Below are 16748 nucleotides of genomic sequence, written 5' to 3' on the forward strand. Positions count from 1 at the left end.
TATATAGTATATGTGTGTGTCATTTCCCCTGTATATAGTATATACCTGTGTCATCTCCTGTATATAGTATATACCTGTGTCATCTCCTCCTGTATATAGTATATACCTGTATGTCATCTCCTGTATATAGTATATACCTGTGTCATCTCCCCTGTATATAGTATATACCTGTGTCATCTCCCCTGTATATAGTATATACCTGTGAGTCATCTCCTCCTGTATATAATATATATCTGTATGTCATCTCCTCCTGTATTAGACCGCGTTCACACGTTATTTGCTCAGTATTTTTACCTCAGTATTTGTAAGCTAAATTGGCAGCCTGATAAATCCCCAGCCAACAGGAAGCCCTCCCCCCTGGCACAGGTCATGTGACTGACAGCTGCCGTATTTCCTATATGGTACAGTTGTTGCTCTTGTAGTTTGTCTGCTTATTAATCAGATTTTTATTTTTGAAGGATAATACCAGACTTGTGTGTGTTTTAGGGCAAGTTTCATGTGTCAAGTTGTGTGTGTTGAGTTGCGTGTGGCGGCATGTAGCGACTTTTGTGAGATGAGTTTTGTGTGGCGACATGCGTGTAGCTACTTTTTGTGTGTCGAGTTGCATGTGACAGGTTAGTGTAGCAAGTTGTGTGCGGCAAGTTTTGCGCGTGGTGAGTTTTGTGTGGTGCGTTTTGAGTATGTGCAAGTTTTGTGTGAGGCAACTTTTTGCATGTTTTGCAACTTTTGTGCATGTGGCAATTTTTCCTCATGTGCAAGTTTTGCGTGTGGCGAGTTTTCCATGAGGTGAGTTTTGCACGTGTGGCAGGTTTTGTGTGAGCCTAGTTTTGCATGTGGCGAGTTTTGCGCGTGGCGAGTTTTGAGCGGCGACTTTTGTGTTTCGACTTTTATGTGGCGAGGTTGGTGTATGTGTAGTGAAATGTGTGCTGAGGGTGGTATATGTGTTCAAGCACATGGTAGTGTGTGGCGCATTTTGTGTGTGTGTTCATATCCCCGTGTGTGATGAGTATCCTATGTCGGGGCCCCACCTTAGCAACTGTACGGTATATACTGTTTGGCGCCATCGTTCTCATTCTTTAAGTCCCCCTTGTTCACATCTGACAGCTGTCAATTTGCCCCCAACACTTTTCCTTTCACTTTTTCCCCATTATGTAGATAGGGGCAAAATTGTTTGGTGAATTGGAATGCGCAGGGTTAAAATTTCGCCTCACAACATAGCCTATGACGCTCTCGTGGTCCAGACGTGTGACTGTGCAAAATTTTGTAGCTGTGACGGTGCAGATGCCAATCCCAGACACACACACACACACACACACACACACACACACACACACACACACACACACACACACACACACACACACACACACACACACACACACACACACACCTTGATATATTAGATTTATATGCCTTATCTTCTATGGAATACCTGGGGATGAGGAGATTGATTTTGATCTTCTCTGTTTTTGTTGAACTTTTTTTTTGCATGAAATAAACCTGATAGCAGGGATCACATTGATGTAGGTTAATTGATATTTAGCTTGGCTAGATTATGATTTAATGTATGATTAGTATTATGATGTGAAGGAGATATTGTGGGCAGCTTATATATTGCTCTAGACAGCATAATACACCATTAGTTCTGATATATACCCTGCATCCTGCCCTCTGGTTCCCCACTCTGGCAGTTGATGGATAAAACCTGTCTTAGGGCTCATTTCCACTGGCGAGGAAAACGGACGAGTGCAATCCGATAAAAAATCGGATTGCACTCGGACCAATGTTATTCAATAGGTGTCTTTTCATTTGCGATTTTTTTCTCGGCCGAAATCGGACTGAGAAAAAAATCGCAGCATGCTGCGATTTGCTGCGAGTCTCGGACGAGACTCGCCAATGCAAGTCAATGGGTGCGAGAAAAAAATCGCACAGCACTCGCACCATGTGAGTTCTGTTTGATTTTTACGCACCGGTGTCCTTTGAAAAGCCGGCAATTCAGCGCGGTGTACAGTAAAATCACACTGACAGGTTAGAATAGACTAGATATATACACATAGAATGTGTATATATACATATATATATGTCAGTGAGACACCTATATATGTATATTTATATTTAATGCAGCGCTAGATAGCATAAAAGCCGCTAATTCAATTGCCGGCTTTTGCTCTCTCCTTCACAAACCCGACATGATATGAGACATGGTTTACATACAGTAAACCATCTCATATCCCCTTTTTTTTTTGCATATTCCACACTACTAATGTTAGTAGTGTGTATGTGCAAAATTTGGCCGCTGTAGCTGCTCAAATAAAGGGTTAAATGGCGGAAAAAATTGGCGTGGGCTCCCGCGCAATTTTCTCCGCCAGAGTGGTAAAGCCAGTGACTGACGGCAGATATTAATAGCCAGGAGAGGGTCCATGGTTATTTGCCCGCCCCCCCCCCCCCGTGGCTAAAAACATCTGCCCCCAGCCACCCCAGAAAAGGCACATCTGGAAGATGCGCCTATTCTGGCACTTGGCCACTCTCTTCCCACTCCCGTGTAGCGGTGGGATATGGGGTAGTGAAGGGTTAATGCCACCCTTGCTATTGTAAGGTGACATTAAGCCAGATTAATAATGGAGAGGCGTCAATTATGTCACCTATCCATTATTAATCCAATTGTTTGAAAGGGTTAAAACACACACACACACATGATTTAAAAGTATTTTAATGAAATAAACACAGCGGTTGTTTTAATATTTTATTGCTCTCTCAATCCATTTGCAGACCCTCGCTTGGCAAAACAATAAACACACAATATACATACCTTCATACCTTCTGCTGACCCGTCACGTCCCACGAGGTAATCCATCTGAAGGGGTTAAAATAATTTACAAGCAGGAGCCCTGCAAATGCAGCTGTGCTCGTGCTTGTAATTCCCCGGCGAATGAAGGAAATGTAGGTCATTGACCTACATTCCCTTCAGTCGCGGTGATGCGCCCCCTGGTGGATGTCCTCATATGACCTGGAGCGTGGGAAAAAGTTCCCAGGCTGCAGTTCATGAGAACATCCAGCAGGGGCGCATCACCGCGACTAAAGGGAATGTAGGTCACTGGTGCGTAAAAATCGGACAGCAATACGGATGTCATACTGATGTCATACGGATGATGCGATTAAAAATCGCATTGCACTCGCATTGCACTCGCATGACACTCGCATGACAATCGCATACGTTACATCCATTTTTTCGGTCCAGATTACGGACCGATTTGTCTCTCGCCAGTGGAAATGAGCCCTTAGGCTGAGTTCACACATTGCGTTTTTGCTGCTCGTTTTCTCCTTCGCCTCATTGGGGGACACAGGACCATGGGCGCTCTTGGCAGTAAAGAAGCTTACAAAATGCAGAATGCAGGTTTTGATGCGTTTTTCAGGATCCCAAAGTTCAGCTTTGGGTCCACCATGGGAGCATGAGCAATGAAAAATGTTAAGTCTACAATGCAAGACATATGTAAAATCCATAAAACCGTTTTGGAAAAACAGGCAATTTGATCAAATTATTTAGTGGAAAAAGATTTTCATGTCTGAAAAAAGTGACTATTCTGAACAAAAATGTTCCCAGGAGTTCATGAAAAAAAAAACCTCAATTGTTAATTTAAGAGTTATGGAGGTTGAATTGATTGGGCATAGTTTACCTAAGGGTACCGTCACACAGTGCCATTTTCATCGCTACGACGGCACGATTCGTGACGTTGCAGCGTCGTATAATTATCGCTCCAGCGTCGTAGACTGCGGTCACACGTTGCAATACACGGCGCTGGAGCGATAATTTCATGACGTATTTGCGATGTAGAAGCCGTTGGTTACTGTGCGCACATCGTATACAACCTGTGTCACACGATGCAATCATGCCGCCACAGCGGGACACTAGACGACGAAAGAAAGTTTCATATGATCTGCTACGACGTACTATTCTCAGCGGGGATCCGGATCACAGTAGCGTGTCAGACACAACGATATCGTAACGATATCGCTAGAACGTCACGAATCGTGCCGTCGTAGCGATGAAAATGGCACTTTGTGACGGTACCCTAAGACATTGTCAGTGCATTGAGGTTGGAGACTGTTTACTTTTACACTTTGGTCAGCCCTTGAGTTGGTTAGGTATTGTTCAATTTCACACCTTGGTCAGCCAATGTTTACTTTTATACACATCATTAATTTTATTACTCTTTACTAATCCTAACTGCTATTCTCAGGTGAGTAGACAAACACATTATGGTTTAAACTTGGGAAAATCACAAAATTAAATAGGTTTTCAAGTCCTGCTGTACCTGCTTTTTTCCTCTTAGGCTATGTTCACACTTTGCGTTTTTTGCTGTGGATCCGCAGCGGATTTGCCGCTGCGGATCCGCAGCAGTTTTCCATGCAGTGTACAGTACAATGTTACCCTATGGAAAACAAAAAACGCTGTTCCCACTTTGCGGAAAATCCCTTTAAAAACCGCGCGGAATTGCTGCGGAAAAAAAGGAGCATGTCACTTCTTTCTGCGGATTCTGCAGCGGTTTTCAACATGCACCAATAGGAAAGTGCTGTTGAAAACCCGCAGAAGAAACCGCAGGAAAATCCGCAGGGAAAACGGCAGCGGTTTTTCAATGCGGTTTTTCCAAATCCGCTGCGGAAAAATCCGCAGCAAAATCTGCAAAGTGTGAACATGCCCTAAAGACGCCGGATGGCTATGTGCGAACATCTAGTATTTGCTTGCAGAAATTTCTGAAAGGTTTCTGCATCTCTTGGCAGGAAAAACGCTGCGGCAAAAAAAAAGCAATGAAGACTTTTTGAGCTAAATAAAGATTTTTTTTAAAAAGTTCTGTGATTACTTGGCTCAACACCACTATTTCATGTTGATGCAGTGTGGCATCAGGGTAATGGGATTAGAGCAGCAGCTGTCATTGACACATAGCTCTAGGCTTAGGGTACCGTCACACATTGAAATTTTCATCGCTGCGACGGCACGATTCGTGACGTCGCAGCGTCGTATAATCATCGCTCCAGCGTCGTAGACTGCGGTCACACGTTGCAATCACGGCGCTGGAGCGATGCCGAAGTCCCCGGGTAACCAGGGTAAACATCGGGTAACTAAGCGCAGGGCCGCGCTTAGTAACCCGATGTTTACCCTGGTTACCAGCGTAAACGTAAAAAAACAAACAGTACATACTCACCCGTCGGTGTCCTTCAGGTCCCTTGCCGTCTGCTTCCTGCTCTGAGTGCAGCCGTACAGTGAGAGCAGAGCGCAGCACCGCTGCGCTCTGCTCTCACTTTCCGGCCGGCACTCAGAGCAGGAAGCAGACGGCAAGGGACCTGAAGGACACCGACGGGTGAGTATGTACGGTTTGTTTTTTTACGTTTACGCTTGTAACCAGGGTAAACATCGGGTTACTAAGCGCGGCCCTGCGCTTAGTTACCCGATGTTTACCCTGGTTACAAGCGAAGACATCGCTGGATCGCTGTCACACACACCGATCCAGCGATGTCAGCGGGTGATCAAGCGACGAAAGAAAGTTCCAAACGATCTGCTACGACGTACGATTCTCAGCAGGGTGTCTGATCGCAGTAGCGTGTCAGACACAGCGATATCGTAACGATATCGCTAAAACGTCACGAATCGTAACGTCGTAGCGATGGAAATTTCAATGTGTGACGGTACCCTTAGTAATGAAAAGGTGTCAGCCTGATACCCTCATTACTAAGCCGATAAGTAAACACAAACACACACAAACCTACACACAACTGTTAGGGTACTGTCACACAGTCACACTTTGATCGCTACGACGGTACGATTCGTGACGTTCTAGCGATATCGTTACGATATAGCAGTGTCTGACACGCAGCAGCGATCAGGGACCCTGCTGAGAATCGTACGTCGTAGCAGATCGTTTGGAACTTTCTTTCGTCGCTTGATCACCCGCTGACATCGCTGGATCGTTGTGTGTGACAGCGATCCAGCGATGTGTTCGCTTGTAACCAGGGTAAACATCGGGTAACTAAGCGCAGGGCCGCGCTTAGTAACCCGATGTTTACCCTGGTTACCAGCGTAAACGTAAAAAAAACAAACAGTACATACTCACATTCCGGTGTCTGTCCCCCGGCGTCTCAGCTTCTCTGCACTGTGAGCGCCTGCCAGCCGGAAAGCGAGCACAGCGGTGACATCACCGCTGTGCTTTCCGGCTCTGCTGCTTACACAGTGGAGAGAAGCAGAACGCCGGGGGACAGACACCGGAATGTGAGTATGTACGGTTTGTTTTTTTTACGTTTACGCTGGTAACCAGGGTAAACATCGGGTTACTAAGTGCGGCCCTGCACTTAGTAACCCGATGTTTACCCTGGTTACCCGGGGACTTCGGCATCGCTCCAGCGCCGTGATTGCAAAGTGTGACCGCAGTCTACGACGCTGGAGCGATACTCATACGACGCTGCGACGTCACGGATCGTGCCGTCGTAGCGTCCAAAGTGTGACTGTGTGACAGTACCCTTAAAGTGAATCTGTCACCTCATATTTCATATATAAACTGCGGCCACTGCCATCAGGGGCTTATCTACAGTATTATGTAATGCTGCAGATAAGCCCCCAATGTAAACCTGAAAGATAAGAAAAACAAGTTAAGGTACCTTCACACTAAGCGACTTTGCAGCGAGAATGACGACGATCTGTGACGTTGCAGCGTCCTGGATAGTGATCTCATTGTGTTTGACACGCAGCAGTGATCTGGATCCCGCTGTGATATCGCTGGTCGGAGCTAGAAGTCCAGAACTTTATTTCGTCGCTGATCACCCGCTGTCATCGCTGGATCGGTGTGTGTGACACCGATCCAGCGATGTGTTCACTTGTAACCAGGGTAAATATCGGGTTACTAAGCGCAGCGATATTTACCCTGGTTACCATTGTAAAAGTAAAAAAAAAACAGTACATACTCACCTTCTGATGTCTGTCACGTCCCCCGCCGGCGGCTTCCCTGCACTGAATGTGTCAGCGCCGGCCGGCCGTAAAGCAGAGCACAGCGGTGACGTCACCGCTGCTGCCGGCGCTGACACACAGTCTATGCAGGAAGCTCTCGGCAGCAGCGCGTAACCCTGTGGACGCTGGGGGACGTGACAGACATCAGAAGGTGAGTATGTAGTGTGTTTTTTTTACTTTTACAATGGTAACCAGGGTAAATATCGGGTTACTAAGCGCGGCCCTGCACTTAGTAACCCGATATTTACCCTGGTTACCCGGGTGCTGCAGGGGGACTTCGGCATCGTTGAAGACAGTTTCAACGATGCCGGAGTCGTTCCCCTGATCATTGGTCGCTGGAGAGAGCTGTCTGTGTGACAGCTCCCCAGCAACCACACAACGACTTACCAATGATCGCATCGCTGGTCGTGATCGTTGGTAAGTCGTTTAGTGTAACGGTACCTTTAGATTATACTCACCCAGGGGCGGTCACGGTTCGGTCTGGTCCGATGGGTGTCGCGGTCCGGGTCCGGCACCTCCCATCTTCATACGATGATGTCCTCCGCGATGCCCATCGGACCGGACCGAACCGGGACCACCCATGGGTGAGAATAATCTAACCTGTTTTTCTTACCTTTCAGGATACATGGGGGCTTATCTACAGCATTACAGAATGCTGTAGATGAGCCCCTGATGGCAGTGGCCGCAGGTTATGTACGAAATATGAGGTGTCAGATTCCCATTAGTTTTAAAGAAAAATAAATGGAGAAAAAATAAATGGCGTGGGCTCCCGCATAATTTTACTAACAAGCAGAGGAAAAGCCAACGGCTGGGGGCAGATGTTTATAGCTTGGGAAGGGGTAATACCCATTGAGCTTCCCAAGCTATTAATATCAGCGCACAGCTGTATACTTAACCTTTGCTGGGTATTAAAATGGGCCCCCCCAAAAAAAAAAAAAAAAAAAGTGATGTGGGGTACCCTTATAATTAATAACCAGCAAGGCTATGAGGACAGCTGCTGGCTGATATTATTGGCTTGTCACCTTGTCTGTCCTTGTCTGTCTGTCCTTGCTATGTCAGCCACTATTGGTCACCTGTGTACTTGGCAGGTACACGCTGTGTTGTTAGTACCATATTTTTGCCCTTTCCCCCCTTTTTTTTGTCTCAATAAACTTTTGTTTTTTATTCCTTACAACTTGTTGGTCTACATTTTTTACTTAACCGTGTAGTTCAGGTCTTCCTCAACAGCACTGACCTATATGAGGAAAGCTTATTACAGAGACTGACCCGTTCTGCTGCAACAAAACGTACAAAGACTATTGTGGTGCTTGTCTTATCAGAATGATGGTGGAATATAGAGGGCTGAGTAATAATTCCCAAGGGGTGCGCTTCCCTGCTTCTTCCCACCCATCTGACCCTGGATGCTGTGTATGCAGACATTTGTCTGTGTGCGACCAAGTCCTATTTAGCAGTCTGTTCCTCTTGCACTTTAAAAGAAAAAAACAAACAAAAAAAAAAAAAGGTTGAAACCTTTGTGAAATCTGGATACAGATCTTCCTCAATCTACAAACTGCATACTTGGAGCAGTGGATTTCCATAATGTGGTGAGTTTTCTCAGATTGGCCACATGGGTCCATGAACAAAACTGATGTGTGAATGGCCTCATTGACTAATATGGGTCCATGTAATTTAAAATGGACAGCAATGGACATTGAAGCTGACAGTACACACTAAAGATGGTCTCCACAGTTTCACATCTATTGCTTATATTGTCTGTTCTATTTTGGGGCCTTTTGATTTCATGTGTTGGAGGAGAAAAGGGGTAAACATTTAATTTTAATTGGTCATTTTTTATTTTTTTTTACAAAGGAGATAAACTGTATGCCTTGAGTGTCTGACAGCGACTTTCTATTCTTCCCTTATTAAAAGTATCAGTTAAAGGACCTGTAGAAATTGGTAACTGTTGGCCTAGTGGTTCAACATATTGTTCATGCCAACAGCCATCTCTTCCAACTCCCCATACACAGGGGCCCTGCTTGGCTGAGCACTCCTCTATCCTCTGTGAGAGAGGCACTGCTAGACTCCTCTGCCCATTAGCTCTCTGGGAAACCAAAAGGATCATCAGTCCAAAATTGAACATGCCTGATTTTTCTCTTCCTCCACATCGTCTTTTGGTAGGTCTCCATGCACATGCCAGGTGATTGTTCCCTGTACTGCTAAAGCTCATATATGAAATACGAAAAGCAATACGGTTTCTGGATACTAGGAAAAAATGAGACGCTTAGCGCATAATTTGGCCAAATCATGCATGCCCAACAACCAACGACAAGGTGGTCTCAGAACTGCTGGGTCCTAACATGTCTAGCGTGAATACTTCTATACCTCTAGACTGAAGTCTGAATTCCTGGGTAGTTGTGAATACCTCTCTTCCAAGTCTGATTTTATGGGGACCCTGTTGCAATTAAAATCCACCACATGCTGAAGGGCGGAGTGCTCGGTCAGAGCGCTAATATATTTTGTGTATTTTATATGGAGGTAGCTGCTCCTAGTATACACCTGTTCACATTAGCTTGGAAGTGCCAATCAGCCTTTTTGTCAGCTGATTGTTCCGTCATCTATGGATTTGGCAGATATAAATTTAATGTGTACGGTGTCGGTGCCCTTAACACATTGCCGAGTGTGCATGGTGGAGTCTGGAGAAATGGCAATTTGCCCGACAGCTACCTCAGGTCTTTGTTGGCATATGAAGTGAATGTGGTGGTTGTGGTCCTAAGGTGTATTTCACGCTTTGCGTAACTTAGGACTTCCCTGTGAATCCTGATTGTATAATTAGTAATATTGCATCATACATGTGTTAAACACTGTGAGATACTTCTCCTATTTGTAAAGCCCATGTAGTTGTACAACTTTTTTACTATGATTTCATTTTCTTTCAGACATTCGGGCATGTGGTGACCAAAAGATATTTCTCCAGTCAAGACCAGACCATCTAAGTGCCTTAGTGAAGATGGGGTTTGGCATGGATCTTAAGTTTTCACATGAGGCTTTACTAAAGCTTCAAGATTGGGAGCTACGTCTCCTGGAAACTGTGAAGAAATTCATGGCTTTGAGAATTAAAAGTGACAAGGATTATGCCTACACTCTGCAAAATCTGTGCAACCAAGTTGATAAGGAAAGTGCCCCTCAGCTTGATTACATCAGCAGTGTATCCAAGGTAAGTGTGTTGTCTAGCTGCCGGACAATGGCAGCTATTCCTGCCGCCTGCTTGACTCAACCGAGCTTGCATGTGTTCTAATTGTAAAATCCAAGATGCCAACGCTTCTTTACTCCAATGTCTGCAATTTGTAAGAATTGGGACACAGTCAGGAATCCCAGGGGGGATATTTTTATCATCCTCACCGCTGACACCAATATGTCACGAACCGGGGTTGTTTGGTTGGCCCCGATTCTTTTGTGAAGGGGATTTATTTATATCCCACTTCCCAGTTCCTGTTTGGAACTCGCAGCTCTCTAGCGCCCCTCTTACCCTCAGGTCAATCAAGGAACTTCACCTAGGATAATTAGTCGCCAGAAAGGCTTCCTGCTATGTACTGGCCTTGGGGCACACGCTGCAGTGAGGGTGATATAGTTATTCCCAGCTGCAGCCGAGCAATACGCTATAAAAACTTTGTTCCGTCACTGCCAGCGTTACCCACCAGCACAGGACAATTCCGCTGCCACCAGCTCCTGTTCCTTAATTAATAATGGTTCAGGAGCCAACCTAATTAGTAGCGTAATTTACTTCAGAGGATGTGTAAGTACGTTATAGAGCAAGGAAAAACAAAGCTAGTAATTTTATATATTTTAGGTAGGCAGTGATCACAAAAGCGTAAAAAGATATTCTAAAATAAGACAATTATGTATATACAGACGATTACAAAATAAAAAGGGATTAAAGGAAGAAAATAGACTTAGTTTTCTCATATCATGGCTGACCATGCGGCTGGGGGGAAGGGTAGCATATGTCCCAATGCATCACAGATGTGTGTCTCTTAGCTAGTTCCTTGGACAAAAGCTAGTGAAAAATGATCTCTCACTGTGTTATACCCCCTGGTCGTGACATCACTGAGTGGGCAGAGTTATGGAATGCACTCCTACTTTCTCAGAGGGACTCAGAGTTACGGAACATTCATATCTGCCATAGCTCCAGGATGCAACCTCGTGTAGTGATGACTGAATTACCATTGATCTTGTTTTGAGATTAGCATTCTATTAAGACCAAACATGACCTGGCTATACAACGCGGGTAATCAGTAATTTGCTTCTCGGATACCAAGGGTACGGGAAATTAGAAAGCGCACTGGGTGATGGCCCGGCTGATGCAGAGGCCAAAAATGTATTTGTCCTGCTTCCAGACCTAAACTGCGCGATTATATTCCAGTTTAAGAGAACAAAGGGAATGCTCCCCGACCATGCCCTTACACAAAGCTGAGTAGGCCTGCTCCCAGCACACTGGTTTCACATTACAGCTGCATGCAGGGGGAAGGGAGGAGGGACCAGTGATAAGAAGAGATTTCTAGGCAGTGTGAAGAGGGAGTGGGAGGGGGGGGTCAGAAAGCCCACAGCGTGTGTCTGAAATGCCATGGAACCTTCTAGGGGTATCCTCAAAATATGGCATATTTATATTATCTTGACACACACTTGTGCAAATTGGATCGTCGGGGACTACTGTAGACGTTTATCGTGGCTGTGGCATGGCTTTCAGTGATCTCCGCATACTTCTTTAGAATTTCACGGGGTCCAGGTTTTGTGATTTTTTTTACAACCAAAATACAAAGAATTGTACAATTTGTCAACAGAAATCCGTCCATATATGTAAGTAATTTCTGGAGTTTCTTTAACTTGTCTTGCAAGCCCAACAGATAGATGACCTTATACATGACATTTTCAGATCCTAGTTTCCCATGTGGTAAGATTATTTTATGTACAGTAAGCTGGAGGCGATGTGGGTGGGAAGAGGTCATGCTGTCATATGGGCCTACTGTTTATTTCTCTTCAGCCGACGTAACGTTTGGGGAAGTACGGGTCGTCCTAAAGAGACCAGCTGGTATGGAGGCCTGCTGACAATGCTTTGTGGGAGACAAATCTGCAGAATAAGATGGGCTCGGTCATGTTGCAAGGCTCATTGAAGGATTAAACATAGACTTTAAGGAAGCTTACTCTCCTAGGTTGCACCTGCAAGATGATGTTTTTTATTTTGTTTTTTTTCTGTGAAAGGGCCAAGTTGCTCTGTTGTGAGAACATACTTCTTAAATATTGGTTAGTCAAAGGTGGGCTGTCATCCTGATCTGTCACAATATTCGATATCTGCTACTGTGTATGAACTGGGAATAATTTCATCATAGTTTTTGTCATTTTTTTTTTGTTTTTTACATTTATTTTTGCATTATTAGTAATCTCGTTAGTAGAAAAAATGTGATTCAGGCTTTCTTGCATCTCCCTATGTACAGATCCAAAATCTGTCTGTGCATGCTGCTTCCACCTCTTCCATAGAGATTACTGTGACTTCATCGGGAATGCTGTGATCCATATGCCATAATAGGGTGTATGGACAGAAGTTGTGTTCATGACATAAACTTTTAAGTGAATAAGTACTTTGCTGTGTTGGTTATAATATGGATGGCTTTTGTAGTTTCCATTCACCGACCGCAAGCAAAAATTTGTAATACTTATTGATGAATCGAAATTTTAAAGAGGTTGGTCAGTCATGATGAAGGTGAACCCCTTTAAATGGAACCTGTCAGCCGGATTGTGCTCAGTAACCTACAGACAGTGTCAGGTTGGCTCTGTTACACTGATTAATATGATACCTGCGCTGTAGTATGATCGGATCTAGAATGTCCATTTACTTATTTTATTTGATAAAAATCTTATTAAGAAAAAAAAGATCTCTCAAAATGGCACTGGCTGCGCAATAGTGCGATTTGATAGATGGACTGCGCCAGCATCATCTTGGTGGAGACAAATGTTTTTTACCTCTAGCAAAATGTCCAGCGCCACTTTGAGAAATATATATATTTTTTTCAGAATAAATTTATATCGCCAAATAAAATAAGTTAATGGATATTATAGAGGCGATAATGCAACAGTGCCGGCGCCTGCCTGCTGACTGTGAATTTTTTTTCTTCAAAACTTAGTATGTAAAATACGGGGCAGGTCACTAAAAGCACCACATGAAGACCCCCCCACAGGCCGCCCCGGAGCACAAGCATATCATTAACTCAAATCTGAAAATAAAGATTAAACAACCACAAGACGGATTTCATCAACCAATGTATCGTTGTAATCAGTATAACGGCGCCGACCTGACACTGTCTGTAGGTTACTGTGCACAGTCCTGCTGATAGTTTCCCTTTAAGTGTGCTTACACCTTTTCAATAAGCTCCTGTAATTACTGTATCTTAAACATTTATGGATTTTTCCTTAATTTATAGTCATGGCTGCACATGGTTCACCAGACAGAACAACTGAGTAAGATCATGAAGAGTCATGCAGAAGAGCTGAATGCGGGACCCCTCCACCGCCTCAATGTCATGATCAAAGACAAGCAGCAAGTGAAAAAGAGCTACAACAGCATTCACCAGCAGATCGAGGCCGAGCTGTACAAGGCAAGTCTTTTATTACCAGTCGGCCATTTTCTAGTTAACATACAGCATGTGTTAATATGGGATGAAAGAGAAAAGTTACATAACACTTGACCAGTAAAGTGGGTATAGATTGGGAATGGTGGTGAATTGGTAGGTTTTGTAAGCATTGGATGTCTATAATGTCTCATTACATTTCTGAGCATGTAACGAACCTTCCTGGAAGCCTTCGCCCATTGCCTGCTTCTAGAAAGATGTTCAGGTTTACTTGTTAAATGAGGAACGGAATAAAAACCAAAGCTACTCTAAACATACAACTCGATTTGATGATAATCTTGCTGGGAATTTCTACTGTCATCAGTTTGTAGCCTCGCAACAAGGTCACCAGCGGCGTTTTCCGGGCTGCGGTGAGAGAAGACATTCCTGGGTGTTTATAGAGCTGGGTTCCCACGTGGGTCCCCGCTCTCCTGGCTCACCACATGGTGCTCACCATTTAGAGCATATTCAGGTAGCGTTTTCTTTCTGATACATTTTGCATGAAATCCACATTTTCACATCAGAATCAATGCAAAAAATGGTTATATCATCAACACCATTGTTCTCAATAGAAACTGGGTTTCTGTTTCTCTATATGGCGGCAGTTTTTCCGTAGTCCGTATCCAAAAGTGATTCTGTTGGCGTTCAAGCCAAGTATTGGTGCGGGGTGCACCCATGGCGTGGTCAAACCATCTTTGAAGTTGCAGAATTGCTGAACTATTTCTGTGCTATTTCTACACCTATTTGAATTACCATATTTTTTTGGACTATAAGACGCACCCAGGTTTTAGAGTTGGAAAATAGGGAATAATATATTTGAAGCAAAAAATGTGGTAAAATATTTAATAACATAAATAACATACTATTATATGTGGTGTTGTTATATATAATAGTATGTTATTATATTGGAAGCTACGGGTAGAAGATGGCGTTGCGGGACCAGTGTGGTGGCTGTAAAGTACTATATGAAGACTCTGGAGGATGAGTATAAGAATGGGGGCACAGGGCTTATATTTAAAGCACCACTCCAGCACTGAAAAATAACACAGGAGTGCTGCTTTAAGATCCCATGGGAGAACTATAACTCCCAGCATGTCCTGCAGATCCTATGGCATGCTGGGAGTTATAGTTCACCACAGGAGTGGCAGAGTGCGTTTTTATGTGCTGTAATCACTAACCTTTTAATTAATTCCTTCTTGTACAGGCTGTGCTCAGTGCAGGTCCTGCAGCCAGCCATGACCGCACAGTGCCCTTCCTATTATGACCTTACCACAGATCGTGTAAGACAAAACTGCACTGTTTGTAGTGAGCTGTCTGCAGGATCTGTGATGACATCATGAAGAGGGCGGGCTTTGTGTGGTCATGTGATGCTCCAGCCGGCTTTCTTCATGACCTCACCACAGGTCTTCCACTGAGCATTCAGCATCGGCTGTCAGGTATGCGGCATCCCTCTCTCCTGTGGCACCCTGCTCTTGCCCCTCCTTCACCGGACACAATCTCCCCAGCCGCTGCAGGAATCCAGCACTGAGGAAACCATGGGTGTCCGCTGTTTAAGTGAAGGAATATTCCTTTGCTGCTCCCCGCTCACTGCTGACAGGTGGGTGGGGAAGCGGCTAATGAATATTCACTTCAAGTATCGGGACCACGTGGTTTCCCCTGCAGCGGAGACATTTTCCTGCCAGTGCAATCCCACTCTGCCGCTGCCCCCTCCCCACATTCTACATTCTGACCATAAGACGCATCCACACTTTCCTCCCAAATTTGGAGGAAAAAAGTGCGTCTTATGGTCTGAAGAATACGGTAGGTCACTTGCACTTTTTTATTGCGTCTTTCTTTCTTTTTTGAATATATTCTATTGCGCTTTTCACACTGCTCTTTTTGTCTTTTTGGGTAAGTCATGCTTTATATAAAGCTGCCTTGTTTTTGTTCTTTTTTTTTTTTTTTTTGCTTTGACATGATATTCTATTGATATGCTTAGATGGAGATTGTTTATTTTTTATGCATTTCTGCCACAGAAACACACTAAAAATACGTGTATTTTCTACCTGCGGGTTTTCCACATGTAATGCAAGTCTGTGGGTCAAATCTGCACACTGTGAATTTGCTCCTTTTCTCTATGCAAAAACTGCAGCAGTTTAAAGTACAATGTATGTGGATGGGGTAGATAACTCGTTTTTGGGATTGAGGGAACGCTGTGGATTCTTTTAAATCCGTAAAGTATCCGTTCTGCTCTGGACTTTAGCAGTGAATCTCACCATTTGCAAAGCATTGTGTAAATTGTGTGCCATAGACAGTCTATGGCATGGGGATTCAGCCAACATTTCTATCCAGGCTCGGCAGCGTTTGGTCAGTCATCATCAGGATAATTTGTCTCCTTAGCTGTAGCTACCCTTTTGTGAGATTTATAAAAAAAAAACCAAAAAAAAACCAAAAACCAAAAGAATAAAAAAACAAACGAGAAATAAGTTTACTCAGAATCGAAAAAGAGAAAACAAATCTTAGAAATGACATAAAAAAATTGAGTTTACTGCATTTAATGCACATAGTGGGAATATCTGGGGACTATAATTTCCGAACAAGGAATTATATATTCTCATAGTTCCCCGGAGGCCTCTGTTTTGTGACCTTGTTCTTCTTCCTGTTGACCTGTGAGAATAAATACTTTGCTGCTTTGGGCTGTTTTTGTCTGAAGTGTTCTGCCAGTAGTAAACATTATTATTTTAAACCCCATTCACATAAGGAAAAAAAAGCCTGGGTGCAGCAATGATGGTGCCACTAAATGTACAATCCCCACATTTACAATATTCCCGTCATGCACGTTTGCCGATTAGCTTTTCAGGATTACTGTGTGGATCCACATTGCAGTCTATCGGCAACCGCTGATCGGCTACAACCTTTTAGTATTCTGTTAGAGCTGATGAAAATTGGATCCATGTATGAAAAAAATCAGGATTTACCAGGTTTCTAATCCTGATGCCTGCTGATATTGAAAGAACTTGGTCTGCAACTTTAAACGCCACCCATGAGACCATCAGCTGGATTAGTGGGAAAAGTAGAGAAAACTTCCATCCCAAATCCTTGTATAAAAACATCCAACTTCTATTCCATCTTTATTT

General features: G+C 44.0%; 1 protein-coding gene across 10 annotated transcripts in view; it reads left to right on the forward strand.

Annotated features, from left to right (window-relative positions):
• FER (FER tyrosine kinase) overlaps positions 1 to 16748 on the forward strand; it is a 310990-nt gene that overhangs the window by 55848 nt on the left and 238394 nt on the right. For all 10 annotated transcript variants that reach the window (XR_013221836.1, XR_013221837.1, XM_077290053.1 and 7 more), the window contains exons 4-5: positions 9910 to 10187; positions 13447 to 13620. Coding sequence is in view for 8 of the 10 variants with exons in the window: in XM_077290053.1 (XP_077146168.1) it covers positions 9981 to 10187; positions 13447 to 13620 (381 nt within the window). In the remaining 2 variants the exon portion in view is untranslated. The remainder of the gene's footprint in view (positions 1 to 9909; positions 10188 to 13446; positions 13621 to 16748) is intronic.

The sequence above is a fragment of the Ranitomeya variabilis genome, chromosome 1 (assembly GCF_051348905.1).
Source record: "Ranitomeya variabilis isolate aRanVar5 chromosome 1, aRanVar5.hap1, whole genome shotgun sequence".
NCBI classification, from domain to species: Eukaryota; Metazoa; Chordata; class Amphibia; order Anura; family Dendrobatidae; genus Ranitomeya; species Ranitomeya variabilis.